Raw genomic sequence first — 11,676 nt, forward strand, 5'->3', positions numbered from 1 at the left:
CAGCCAAGAGTAGTGCTTTCCCCCCCTCCACGCCCTGCATGCCCTCTTTGATTTTCTTTATTATTTGTTCAAAGCTGAGTGGGACCCCACCCTCCTGGCCAGCAGCATTGAGGGCTTGGTTCTCAGGGTCTGAGCCTAGGCTTGTGCTAAGTCTCTGTGGTTTCCCCAACCATCCAACCGGGAAAACTGAGCGCTTCTGTGAGAGGGAGCACGCATGCGCAACCAACCCCACCCGTGGCCCCTCCCGCCCCAAGGGATTCAGGAACCAAGTCCTGATTCCTTTCCACTCAAAACACTCAGCAACTTTATTTGCCTTTGGCTGGCTCTCTGAAGGGAGGAGCAGCGGCTGGCAGCAGCCTGGGCTCCACGCGCCCTCTGGTGGACCTCGGAGGCGAGGACCAGAATTGTGGCCAAACCCAAAGAACTTCACAGTCTGGAGGCCACCGCCACAGTCAATACAACCTAGCAGAGGGTTGCAGTGTTCCTTAGGCCTGCTCCCCGGACCCAGGTTCAGGTGACGGGGCATGTTGGGAGGAGGCCCTGAACCTCTGGCTCTCATACTCGCCCGTGTTGGATGCCCGCATGTTCTGCCGAGCCTTCATCTGCTTCAAACGATCCTTGTCCACTTCCCGCTTGGTGAGGATGAAGAGGAGGATACCACAGGGGAAGCCGATGGCCCTAGGGGTGGGGAGATGTGCACGGGGCTTGGGGAGGGGCCAAGCCTGAGCCAGAGGAGCTGGGAATAATCTCATTCCAGCTTTATCAATTGCATGAACACTGCAATACCTCTTGTGTCTGTCTACTCAGCCTCCACACTGGCTGCTCAAGGGCCCCACGCAAACCAGATCCTGCCACTGCCTTGCTTAAAACTTTGTAACAGCTCCCCATCACTTCCTGGTCAAGTCCAAACTCCCAGGCATAGCACAAAAGGCCCAGTGTGGGTGGGTCTCTGCCCACCTATTCATTCCTTTCCCTATAGCCTGACACTCCTCAACAGGAGCGCTGCAATCCTGCCATACCGACTCTGTAGGATTTTTCCAGATAGCCCATCCTCTTTCCCTCTCCAAATCTTGGCTAAGGTTCCCTCTGTCTAAACTGCCCCATGCCCCCTCCCAGACACCCCTTCTTAATCTGAGTAACTGCTACTTGGGAGACACTTTGGTGTGGGAGAAAGGGCACAGAGTCATAAGACCTGGTGGCAACCCCAGCTCTGAGCCTCAGTTCCCTCCTCTGTGAAATGGGGATGTAGTGTTTATTTCAGGAAGACTAAAACATAATACTGTAAAGTACTAGCACAGCTCAGATTCTGGAAAAAAATGTTAATTTCTTGCTCTTTTCCACTTAATGTTGATCGATAATATACATTAAGGTCAGAGTCAGATCCAAATAGCAATGTACAGAACACCTAGGTGCTACTATACCACTAATATTATCTCTATTGAAGAGCTCAACTGGGTCTTACCCCAAGCTCCTATGAGAGGATGAGGCCAGGAACCCAAATCTGAATCAGATTACTTTAGTTTACTACACACAGAAAACCCTCTGTTTCTTCAATTCCACATACTTTCCCATGTCCCCTGCCCAATTCCTCTGAGATTCCAGTCCTCACACCCAGGAACTCTGTCCCCACAATCTTAGATTCAGCTCACCACTTGAAACTTGGAGAAGTTTCTGGGTCCCTCCCTCCCCTGGTACAACTCCCCACTGATGGGAAGAAGGGTTAGTTAAAACTCACCAGGCTAGTCCCACAGCTTTCATGGGGTTCTTGCCCCTCTTTCTGGGAATGTATTCCAGTTCAGGGGATAAGGGCTCAGGCTCCTCCTTGCACTCTGGGGAGCTGTGGCTTTGCAATGCCCGGATCCTGTTCTGGGAGGCCTTGTTAGCTGTGGCTCCTGCGAGAATCCCTGTGGATGGAGGTAAGGAAGGTCAGTAAGGGAGGATGAGAAGAAAGCCCCTGCTGGAGAGGTTGATATCTGGAAAGGGGAGTGACTGCAGTTTAGAGTAACAAATGCCAGGAGAATCCAAAGGGAAATAGGAAAATCGCCATCGAGGTGGCACCTTTGGAGGCCACTTCCACGTCACTGTGGGCTCATCACCCTGGTGCCAGGAGAGTGAGCTTCGCTGTTACTCATCTCCTCAGACGACAGGATGTGAAGGACTGCAGTGGGGCTCACAGACGTATGAAGGAAATTCGAGAAAAGGGTTTCAAACCGCAGAATGTTAGCACCGGAAGGGAGCTTAAAGGTAGTCTCTTCCATTCCCTTAATTAAAAAAAATTTTTTCCTTTTGGTATCATTAATCTACAATTACATGAGCAACATTATGGTTACTAGACTCCCCCCATTATCAAGTCCCCACCACATACCCCATTAAAGTCACTGTCCATCAGCGTAGTAAGATGCTATGGAATCACTACTTGTCTTCTCTGTGTTACATCCCCTCATTTTATAGAAGAGGAAACTGAAGCCCTGAGAGACGAACTGCTTTGCCCAAGGTCAAACTGCTAATACCCGGGGCTAGAACCCAAGCCTTCAGATGCCCAGGGCTCCTTCCTCTGCACTGCGGTGAGTGTGAAACACATGGAACGCAGGAGTTTAACAGGCTTCCTTGGGGCTCCTTTTTGCAGCAAGACCCCAGAGGTGTCGGGTAACCCGAAGACAGGATGATTGATGGACTGGACGACCTCTAGAGAGCATCTTTTAGCCCCTAGACTCTTTATGATCCTGCAGATGGGTTTGGGCAGGAATCGACAGCCATGACCCCTGCTACTGCTGGGCAGATTGTGAAAAAAAAAAAGGATCCCCTTCAGTTCTGCCCTCCCCGGGGTCCCTCTCCTTACCCCGGAGGACGCGGGCATTTCTCGCCCCCCGGCCCTTCAGCGCCGTAGCAGCTACCACCGCCGCCATTGTCGGATCCCACCCTCCCTTCACCGCGCTCCCCGCCGGGAATTGTAGTTTGCGTAAGGGGCCTCCCCCGCTCCTTCCGTCTTGCCTACGCACCAGAAACTACAATTCCCGGAAGCCCATGGAGCGGACCCGGGAGAACTACTCTTCCCAGGAGACCCTGAAGGCGCGCACGCTCGGCTTGTTTCTCTCCTGTAGGAGGCGGAGTCAGATCAGGCGGAGTTTAGGTTCTCCCCGCCACGCCCCGTCCCCGTCTTCCAACTCTGCTCTGTGATTGGTGTTTCAACCAACCAACCCCCTTCGCTACTGGCAGAGCGGCCGTCGCTCTTCCTGCAGAGAGTCACCTACGCCTACTTCCTCCAGGGAGGAGGGGCTCGAGTTCCGCGTCGTCGCGCAGAGCTGACTCTGGGAGGCGTTTGGGCCCAGAGAAGTGGATCGGCCGCTTGCGCCGCATGGAGTCCGAATCGGAAAGCGGGGCTGCTGCTGACACCCCACCACTGGAGACGCTAAGCTTCCATGGTGATGAGGAAATTATCGAGGTGGTAGAACTGGATCCCGGTCCGCCGGACCCGGGTGAGAACTGCGCTCCTCAGGCCGTGGGACAGGAGGCGCTTACCTCTGGCCTCTGACCCCAGCTTCTCCCTTCTCCCCTCCACACCCCACCGGTCATTTCTACCAACCTCTCGCCCTTCCCCCCTGTCCCCACCCCCACACGTAGTTCTCAGGCCTGGCGGGGGTGGGGGTTCCCCTGACGCCTCCTCCGGCCCTTCCCCTCACACACCCCCTTCCCATCATCCCCTCCGTCCTCCCTTTTCGCACCGTCTCAGGCCGACCCTGGGCCCTCGGACCCTCCTGTCCTCGACCCCTATGCCCCCTCCTCCCTGCCGCTGCTCACCCCCGCTCACCCCGCTGTCTCACCTCACCTTACCCTCTTGCCACATTACCCGCCCCCCCAGCCTCAGGCCTCCCCGCGCTTTCCCCCATCCCTCCTACCGCCTGCCGAGTCCCTCTTTTAACCCTCTCCCCAAAGCAGATGATCTGGCCCAAGAGATGGAAGATGTGGACTTCGAGGAAGAGGAAGAAGAGGAGGGCAATGAGGAGGGCTGGGTTCTGGAACCCCAGGAAGGGGTGATAGGCAGCATGGAGGGCCCAGACGATAGCGAGGTCACCTTTGCATTGCACTCAGGTAGGTCTCTGACGAGATCCATCATAAACTCAGTCCAGGTGGGCATTTGAGCATCAGCCATCTGCCGTGTGCGGAGCGTTGTGAGGGACACGGAGCTGGGGAATCTGGGCTTGCCCTGGAGGAGCTCACAGGTAGCAGACACTGGGCTGGAATGGAGGGGACACCTGGGTTCAAATCCTACCTCTCCTACTTACCATGGGTGATCCTTATCAATCTTCATGGGTCTTAGTTTTCCTTTAAAAAGTTACCTTTGCAAAAGTTAATGGAAGTTAACTTAGTGTTAATTAGAGATAATACCTTTTTGAGCTATTTTACATAATGCTCCCCAATACTAGCTCTTAATAAGGAGCCGGTCTCATGGTGCTCTCCGCACTCCGTTTGTACCTAGTCTGGTGGCAGCCCACAGTGAGAACTGTAAGCCCTGTGTGTGTGCCCTCCTCTTGCCCCTGCGTCAGTGTGGGGGTGACCGGAGCAGCACTGAAGGGGGTCTTCCCTGGGAAGGATGCAAGCTTGGGGAGGGATTTCTCCAACGACCTGATGCTTGAAACTTAGAGGAACTTTGATGCAGCCTTCTTCTGTAGGGGAAAGATATGTTGCTTTGGGAGGAAGGGGTGGGCTTCCTCAAGGTCCCAAAGGACAGTACCCTAGGTGGGCACCCCGTCCTCTTACTCATGGAATATCTCTTGGGATAGCATCTGTATTTTGTGTGAGCCTGGACCCCAAGACCAACACCTTGGCAGTGACAGGGGGTGAAGATGACAAAGCCTTCGTGTGGAGGCTCAGCGACGGGGAGCTGCTCTTTGAGTGTGCAGGTGAGGGGGCTCAGGTGAGGTTGTGTCCCTTTGGAGGTCTTAGGGGGTTGGTGTCTGTTGTTTGTGCATCCAGTGGCCTTTTATTGGCCACCATTTTGTGTCGACCCTATGCTGGCCTGAAGGCCAGATAACAGCATGGTCTGTCCTGGGCACAGGGAGGCACTAACCTGCCAAGGGAGCCCAGGAAAGGCCTGAGAGGAGGCAGTCCTGGCACAGCAGTATTTGGGCAGACAGGAGGATGTGGGTATTTCAGGCAGAGGTGTGGAGTGGACAGGATGGGGAAGACGTAGGCCTGGGCTGCATGGGAATGGTTGAGTGGAACGCCAGCATTGAATCCCTGGGGAGACCTGGGGGTGTTGGTTCCTGAAGCAGCAGCGCATTGGGGTACCTATTCTGGGATTCGTTTGCCTGTCTTTTTCCCCTCTGGTCCTTTCTAGGGGCCAGATAACTGGGTCATGTGTCTCCAGCACTAGGTACCCTGATACTTTCTTCTCTTTTTGCCCACTCTTCCTTGCAGGCCATAAAGACTCTGTTACTTGTGCTGGTTTCAGCCATGACTCTACCCTAGTGGCCACAGGGGACATGAGTGGCCTCTTGAAAGTGTGGCAGGTGGACACCAAGGAGGAGGTCTGGTCCTTTGAAGCAGGAGATTTAGAGGTGAGATCATCAGAGAGGTAGTCAGCTCTGGGGCTTTGGGGAGGGGGTGAGAGTTTGGGGATCTAGTCCTGCCTTTATCACACCGAGCCAACTCTGAGCCAAGGTGCAGCAAGAATGTCTGTGTCTGTTACCTGGGAAGTCCTCACTGATGTCAGAAGCAGGGAGAGCTTGGATGGCGCTTACGGGACAGGCTCCTGGGAGGGATGGGTGAGGGGCCTCCCTGATAACACTTCCTTTCTGGCCAGTGGATGGAGTGGCACCCTCGGGCACCTGTCCTGCTGGCAGGCACGGCTGATGGCAACACCTGGATGTGGAAGGTCCCAAATGGTGACTGTAAGACCTTCCAGGGCCCCAGCTGCCCAGCCACCTGTGGCCGAGTCCTCCCTGATGGTGAGAGCAGCTCTCCTGTGTTTCCCCCTCTGGATCCACAGTTTTCACCTTCTTAGCCTCCCTCCAGGGCCACAGCTGGCACACTCTGAGGCCTGCTCTCGGGAGCACTGACCTAGGCCCCAGAGCAAACAGCTGCCCCTTGCCCACCCTGAGCTTGGGCTCTGCCGCTCTTCCCTGCGTCAGTGTCTGTTCCCTCACTTTCTTGTCACCCCAGCCCCCACTTCCTTGCTGGGTGTCTGGGAGAGCAGTCTGACCTTCTCTCTTCATCTGCTTCTCTGGCCCCTTAGGGAAGAGAGCTGTGGTTGGCTATGAAGATGGCACCATCAGGATTTGGGACCTGAAGCAGGGAAACCCTATCTATGTACTAAAAGGTATCTGAGGTGGGGGAAGTGTTAGCCTGGGCCTCTGTGGGGACGGGGCTGAGCCCTGGGGCAGGCCTTGAGATTGGATGAAGCCTGACTTAGGCCCCGGCTTCATCCTAGGGACTGAGGGTCACCAGGGCCCTCTGACCTGTGTTGCCACCAACCAGGATGGCAGCCTGATCTTAACAGGCTCTGTGGACTGCCAGGCCAAGCTGGTCAGCGCCACCACTGGCAAGGTGAGTTGGCCCGGAGGCTGGCTGTGGAGCCTCTGCTGTCCAAATCCTCTCCCTTTCCTCTCTCACTCTTCACTGGGCCTCCTTTCTTCACCACCTTTCTTTACAGAGGCCTCCCTCTGATCCTCTCCTCTGGCTCATAGGTGGTGGGCGTTTTCAGGCCGGAGACCATGGCTTCCCAGCCCAATGTGGGAGAAGGAGAGGAGAGCGAGTCCAACTCAGTGGAGTCCTTAGGCTTCTGCAGTGTGTGAGTGTGAGCAGGGCCTTGGCCTGCAGACAAACGGGAGGAGCTTGGGAGAGGGGCTGAGGCACCAGGGAGGAGGGGCCGGCGCATGGGTCCAGGTTCCTCTGTGAGCCTTTGTGGCGCTCTCTGCTCAGGATGCCTCTGGCAGCCGTTGGCTACCTGGATGGGACCTTGGCCATCTATGACCTGTCTACGCAGACCCTCAGGCACCAGTGTCAGCACCAGGTACAGGCAGCCTGGAGCCATGGCCATGGCTGTGGGGAAGGCCCAGTCTCTGGGCTGGCTCCTGCACGGTCCTTCTCTGTGGCCATCCCCACTCCCTTCCGCCATAGGAGTTGGGAGCAGATGACTCTCCTCTCTCCTGCCCCTGACCTCTGCCTTGCTTCTGTTGTACCCTGTTGCAGTCTGGCATTGTGCAGCTGCTGTGGGAGGCAGGCACTGCTGTGGTTTACACTTGCAGCCTGGATGGCATCGTGCGCCTCTGGGACGCTCGGACCGGCCGCCTTCTTACTGACTACCGGGGCCACACGGCTGAGATCCTGGACTTTGCCCTCAGCAAGTAAGCGAAATGGTCAGGGCTGGGGTCTCTGTGTATATTTGGAATGGGGAGTAGCATCTGGGGGGGTCCCCGGAGTGTGAGATGGGATTCCGAAGGGAAGCTGGGACTGAAGGCCTGGTTGCAGCCTGTGAGGCCTTGCGGGAGTCATGGCTTCTTGTTGACTGGCCTCTGGAGCCTCACGTCTCAGTCCCAGGGCTAGGATTGCTCCCCTTGTGCTGCAGCTCTTCTCTTCTGAGTCCCTTCTGGTTTCAAATGTGCTTGCTGGACGTGGGCTTGTCAGCCCAGCACCAGGCTCTCAGGATCTAGATGGAGGATGCTCTGGAGGAGGCCACTGAGGCCCCCTGGGTGGTGGGCTTGGGCTGGGTCCCAGAACCCTCAGTCCCTTGCACCCATGCTTTCTGTCTACAGAGATGCCTCGCTGGTGGTGACCACATCAGGAGACCACAAAGCAAAAGTATTTTGTGTCCAGAGACCTGACCGCTAGTGGCTTCAGCCCCTGCTTTGTGTCTGGTGTTGAGGGAGTGAAGGGAGGCACCCCTGACCAGCAGAGGTGTAGGGTACGAGGAAGAGGAGCGGAGGGGCCCTGGACTACTTTGCAACCCTTCAAACTGACTTGCCCCCTCTCTGCCCCTTTCTTCTCTTAAGAGACCCACCCTGTGGGCCCCTCCCTCGCTGGACCTGGCTTGTCCTCAGAGGGAGGAGGGTTCAGGCCTTTCTCTGTCACTGTGACTTGCTGGTGTGAGCCACGGGAGTGTGTATTTCTATGTGGGGAGGAGGCCATTGGGGTTCCCGTTCTTTCCCTTCCCAAGTCTCTGGGGGTGGAAAGGAGGAAGAGAGATTAGTTACAGATTTTAAAAATGTAAATAAAATATACTTCCCAGAGACAGTGTCCGTGTGGATTTTGTGCTGGCTGGACATGAGGAGGAATCAATGAGGGACATGTTAGGGTGAGGCTCCCCCTGAGATCTGCTGAATTTTGAGAGACCTTAGCTCAGACTCTCTCAGGCAGTGATTTGTCCTTGCCTACAGTCACTTGTCTGTGTGGAGTTGGAATCTCCCCAGATGCACTTGCGGCGTTAGGTTCTTTCCGCAGCCAGTCCACCTGCCTCTCCCTCTCTGAGATATGAATGAGGTAGCCATCAGCTGGGCCAGAAGGGCTTTATTTGGTCAGGGTGGGGTCTGTGGGGACAAGTGGAGATGGACTTGGTGGCCAAAATGGAGGGCTGCTTCTAGTAGGAGTGAACAGAGGCCCTTTGTCTAGTTCAAGTCGAGGTCCACGCTGCTTTGGCTGCTGGTGTGGTAGGTGGTGCCGGTGTCAGGATTGCCCTGGGAGGCTCTTCGCCGAAGCACCCGTAGCCACCTTCCTGCGGCTGCCCTCCAGGGGGCTGTGTAGCGCTGATCCCCGAGTCCCATGGCCACAGGCACGGCTGCCGCACTGGCGCTGCCCAGTGAGATGAGGGACAACAGAGTTCCAGGCCCCAGGGGTGGGCGCTGCTCATAGGCCAGGACTGAGAGGAGCAGGGTAGCCACGTAGGGCCCCCAGCACAGCCCAAAGACCAAGGTGGCCCCGGCGTGTGCCCTCGCCTGCCTCCAGGTAAGGGCCCGGGCCAGGGCTGAGGGTGCACCACGGCACACAGCCCGCTCCAGCCGGCGGATGTCCTGCAGCTGGCGGTGGGCGGTGGCCAACACACGGGCAGAGAGAAGGGCGGCAGCCCCCACGGCGGGCAGCAGGAGCCCGTAGACTTCAAGGTAGAGGTAGGGAGCTGGGAAGACAGCCTGGGAGCTGCAGTTGGTACCAGGGACCCAGTGGTTCCACCCCAGAGCCGGCAGGCTGGCAAAGAGCAGGGGGCCAGCCCAGGTGAGGAGCAGAGCCAGCCGAGTGCTCCCACGGGGCTGGAGAGGCCGCAGCACTGCCATGTAGCGCTCCCCGTGCACCAGCAGGAGGTTGGCAAGCAGGGAGAGGAAGGAGAAGTTGGGAGCCAAGAAGAGGAAGAGGCAGGACCAGTAGCCCCTGTGGCTCTGGCTCCATAGGCCTGGCAGGGTGGGCAGTGCCAGCCCTGTGAGCAGCCCGGCCAGCAGCAGGCTCAGGAAGAAGCAGCCAGCAGGCGGACTGCGCAGGTGGCGGTCCCTGGCAATGCCCAGGGCCAGGAGCAGGTTGGCAGTGACGATGAGGCTTGCCAGAGCTAGGGAGAGCCCCAAGGCCCCCACGGGAATGGGGCTGGGCACTTCCCTGGTGCTGTTGGGTGTCATCTTGGGCCTGGGGATGGGGGATGCCTGGAGCAGCAGCTGGCATGCCTGGGTGAAAGATGGGGTGGCCAGATTTAGGGTGGGGCTGCAGGTCACTGCCCCCTTGCTGGGGGCTACACACAAATTCAGAGGCTGGAGACCAATGGACTGTGGACCATATTGTGTTTGCTGATATACATTTTGTCAGTTAATTGCCGATTAAAATTCACATACAAATTCATCTTTTTGGCTTCTCTTGGGAGATCAGGTGTGGCAATGTGTATGTCCTGTGTCGTAGCAACCAGCTGGAGCTGAGCGGTGGCCGTTCTTAGGTCCCCACAGTCCCCACCCAGCCACTTTGCCCATTTCTGGTCTCTGCCTTGTTCCCTCTGGGCAGCTGTGTTTAGCCTCTGTTTGACTGAAAGGTGGATCTACCCAGCCTCAAAGCATTTTGTTCATCTTTGCCGCCACCTGGCAAGGCCTCTAAATTAGCCAAAAGGGAGGATAGGGTCTGGCTGGTATGGAATGTGGTCTTCTGACCAGCGCACAGTTATGAGCCTCCTTCAGGCGGGGCTGGGGCCTGGTGCTAGGGGAGGGGGTTGCTATCGTCAGATGTGCACAGCCTGGTTGGCACCAGAGCATTATGATATGGTAGGTTCGCTAAGAATTGGAGGATGGGGACAGGTGTGGCAGAGGCAGGGCTTGCTGAATATTTGCTTTGGTGACCAGGCTAGGCAATGGGTGGCAGCAAGCCGGGTGCCCTGTCCCCTGCACCCCACCCCTGAGTCCACGTTACAGTGGGTTACAGCTCAGTGAACAGCCTCTGGGTAGGACTTCCAGCCTATAACCTTGACTCGTCTGCGCCACACTAGCAACCGGGCCCTTCCTGGGAACTGAAGGGAGAGGAGGTGCTTCGGGAGTAAGAGGGTTGGCAGTGAATGTGGAGATGCCCCCGCCACTCCCACCCTTAGGGGGTTGAAGCTGAGCTGAGGAGCCGCAGGAGGAGCCGCTGGGCAGTGCCTGGCCCCCCTGTGGTCTGGCCTAGCCCCATCCTTCCCTTCACTAGGCTCCCTGCCTCAGCCCTCTGGGGCTCTGCCCCACCACCACATCAGGGGATGGGGGAGCGGTCTTGGGCCTTCAGGAACTCCTGCTCTGTCAACAGGAGGGCAGCCGCTGTTGCCAGGATTAATGTCAATAAGGAAAGGATTCCTACCTGCCCCCTCCCCTAAGTCAGAGAATCAGAGGGCTCTGGCCACTCCAGGCCCAGAAGATGGTCCCCTTTTTATTTCCAGCTCCCCCAAAGCCCTCCAAGCAGGGCCCCAAGTGGCTGTGCCCCTTTCTGCTCCCCCCAGCCTGTTTCCTCTTCCTCAGTCTCCCCCAGTGCCCTCCACCCAGGTCATTATCCCCTCTCCAGCAGCCCTCCAGTTTCTGTTCCCCTTTGTACTATCAACTTTATTAAACCCCGTGAGACCTCAGGGTCTGTTAGTTCCAACCTGGACTCGAGTCCTGCACTGGAGCTCCCAGCCTGGGCCTGGAGTTAGTTCCCTATCCCACCTCCACCAGAGCAGCAAGAAAGGCAGCCTCAGCCCCAGGGCAATTTCCCAGCAGTGTCCTGGTGGCCCTGGTGGCTTGGGCTGGGTGCAGTGGCCTCTTCAGGATTTGGGGCTCAGGTCTCCGGGCATGGTAGGCGGCTGAGTGCTGAGTTGGGGAAGGGGAAGAGGGAATAGCTACTCACATGGCTGTTGGGGACAAGTGTTGCTGGCCAGCCTGGGCTTTCACGAGGGTCAGGGAGTTGCTGCAGCCAGCCCTGCGGGGCTTCTGGCAATGTCTGGTGTCCTGGCTGGTGAAGGCATGGTGTTTTCACCCTGTGGGACAGCAGGGCCCTCGGATCTCAGCTGCCCAGGCTCTGCCCCCAGCTGGGTTCCCAGAGCTGAAGCTGGTGGGGCTCAGCCTGGCCCCGCCTCTGGGGGTGGGACCTGGCACACCCTGGCTGGAGCAACTGGGAGGTCTTCCCCTTCTGCAGGGCCCGCCCTATCCTTCCATACCAGCGTCCTCTTTTGCAGCCACCAGCCACAGGATGCCACCTCGGCGGCAGATCCCCTAC

General features: G+C 57.3%; 3 protein-coding genes across 6 annotated transcripts in view; 1 reads left to right on the top strand and 2 right to left on the bottom strand.

The window, feature by feature from the left end:
- Positions 1 to 2,983, bottom strand: part of PNKD (PNKD metallo-beta-lactamase domain containing) — a 56,933-nt gene extending 53,950 nt beyond the window's left edge. Inside the window, exons 1-3 of one of the 2 annotated variants that reach the window (XM_017645606.3) lie at positions 2,840 to 2,983; positions 1,736 to 1,904; positions 277 to 678 (exon numbers count right to left, since the gene is read on the bottom strand). In XM_017645606.3, the coding sequence (XP_017501095.1) occupies positions 486 to 678; positions 1,736 to 1,904; positions 2,840 to 2,906 (429 nt within the window). In that variant the 5' untranslated portion in view covers positions 2,907 to 2,983 and the 3' untranslated portion in view covers positions 277 to 485. Of the gene's footprint in view, positions 1 to 276; positions 679 to 1,735; positions 1,905 to 2,839 lie in introns of those variants that run through there. The other variant, XM_037016013.2, reaches the window with a different exon arrangement.
- A 278-nt stretch (positions 2,984 to 3,261) lies between these two features.
- On the top strand, positions 3,262 to 8,228 carry AAMP (angio associated migratory cell protein). Of its 3 annotated transcripts, none has more exons than XM_017645602.3 (11): positions 3,264 to 3,476; positions 3,934 to 4,089; positions 4,782 to 4,901; positions 5,419 to 5,558; positions 5,804 to 5,948; positions 6,236 to 6,319; positions 6,431 to 6,546; positions 6,687 to 6,790; positions 6,922 to 7,012; positions 7,192 to 7,346; positions 7,755 to 8,228. In XM_017645602.3, the coding sequence occupies exons 1-11, from the start codon at positions 3,356 to 3,358 to the stop codon at positions 7,828 to 7,830; spliced, it is 1,308 nt and encodes a 435-aa protein (XP_017501091.1). In that variant the 5' UTR covers positions 3,264 to 3,355; the 3' UTR covers positions 7,831 to 8,228. The 3 variants fall into 3 exon arrangements, with proteins under 3 accessions (XP_073074215.1, XP_017501091.1, XP_017501092.1); XM_017645603.3 differs by having other exon boundaries at positions 3,265 to 3,476; positions 3,937 to 4,089; XM_073218114.1 differs by lacking the exon at positions 6,922 to 7,012 and having other exon boundaries at positions 3,262 to 3,476.
- Positions 8,229 to 8,490: 262 nt separating this feature from the next.
- GPBAR1 (G protein-coupled bile acid receptor 1) lies at positions 8,491 to 11,488 on the bottom strand. The gene is made up of 2 exons (XM_017645601.3): positions 11,308 to 11,488; positions 8,491 to 9,641 (listed from the first exon to the last, which is right to left on the bottom strand). The coding sequence occupies exon 2, from the start codon at positions 9,594 to 9,596 to the stop codon at positions 8,604 to 8,606; it is 993 nt and encodes a 330-aa protein (XP_017501090.1). The 5' UTR covers positions 9,597 to 9,641; positions 11,308 to 11,488; the 3' UTR covers positions 8,491 to 8,603.
- Positions 11,489 to 11,676: the final 188 nt, after the last annotated feature.

Source organism: Manis javanica, chromosome 12 (genome assembly GCF_040802235.1).
Source record: "Manis javanica isolate MJ-LG chromosome 12, MJ_LKY, whole genome shotgun sequence".
Classification (NCBI taxonomy): domain Eukaryota; kingdom Metazoa; phylum Chordata; class Mammalia; order Pholidota; family Manidae; genus Manis; species Manis javanica.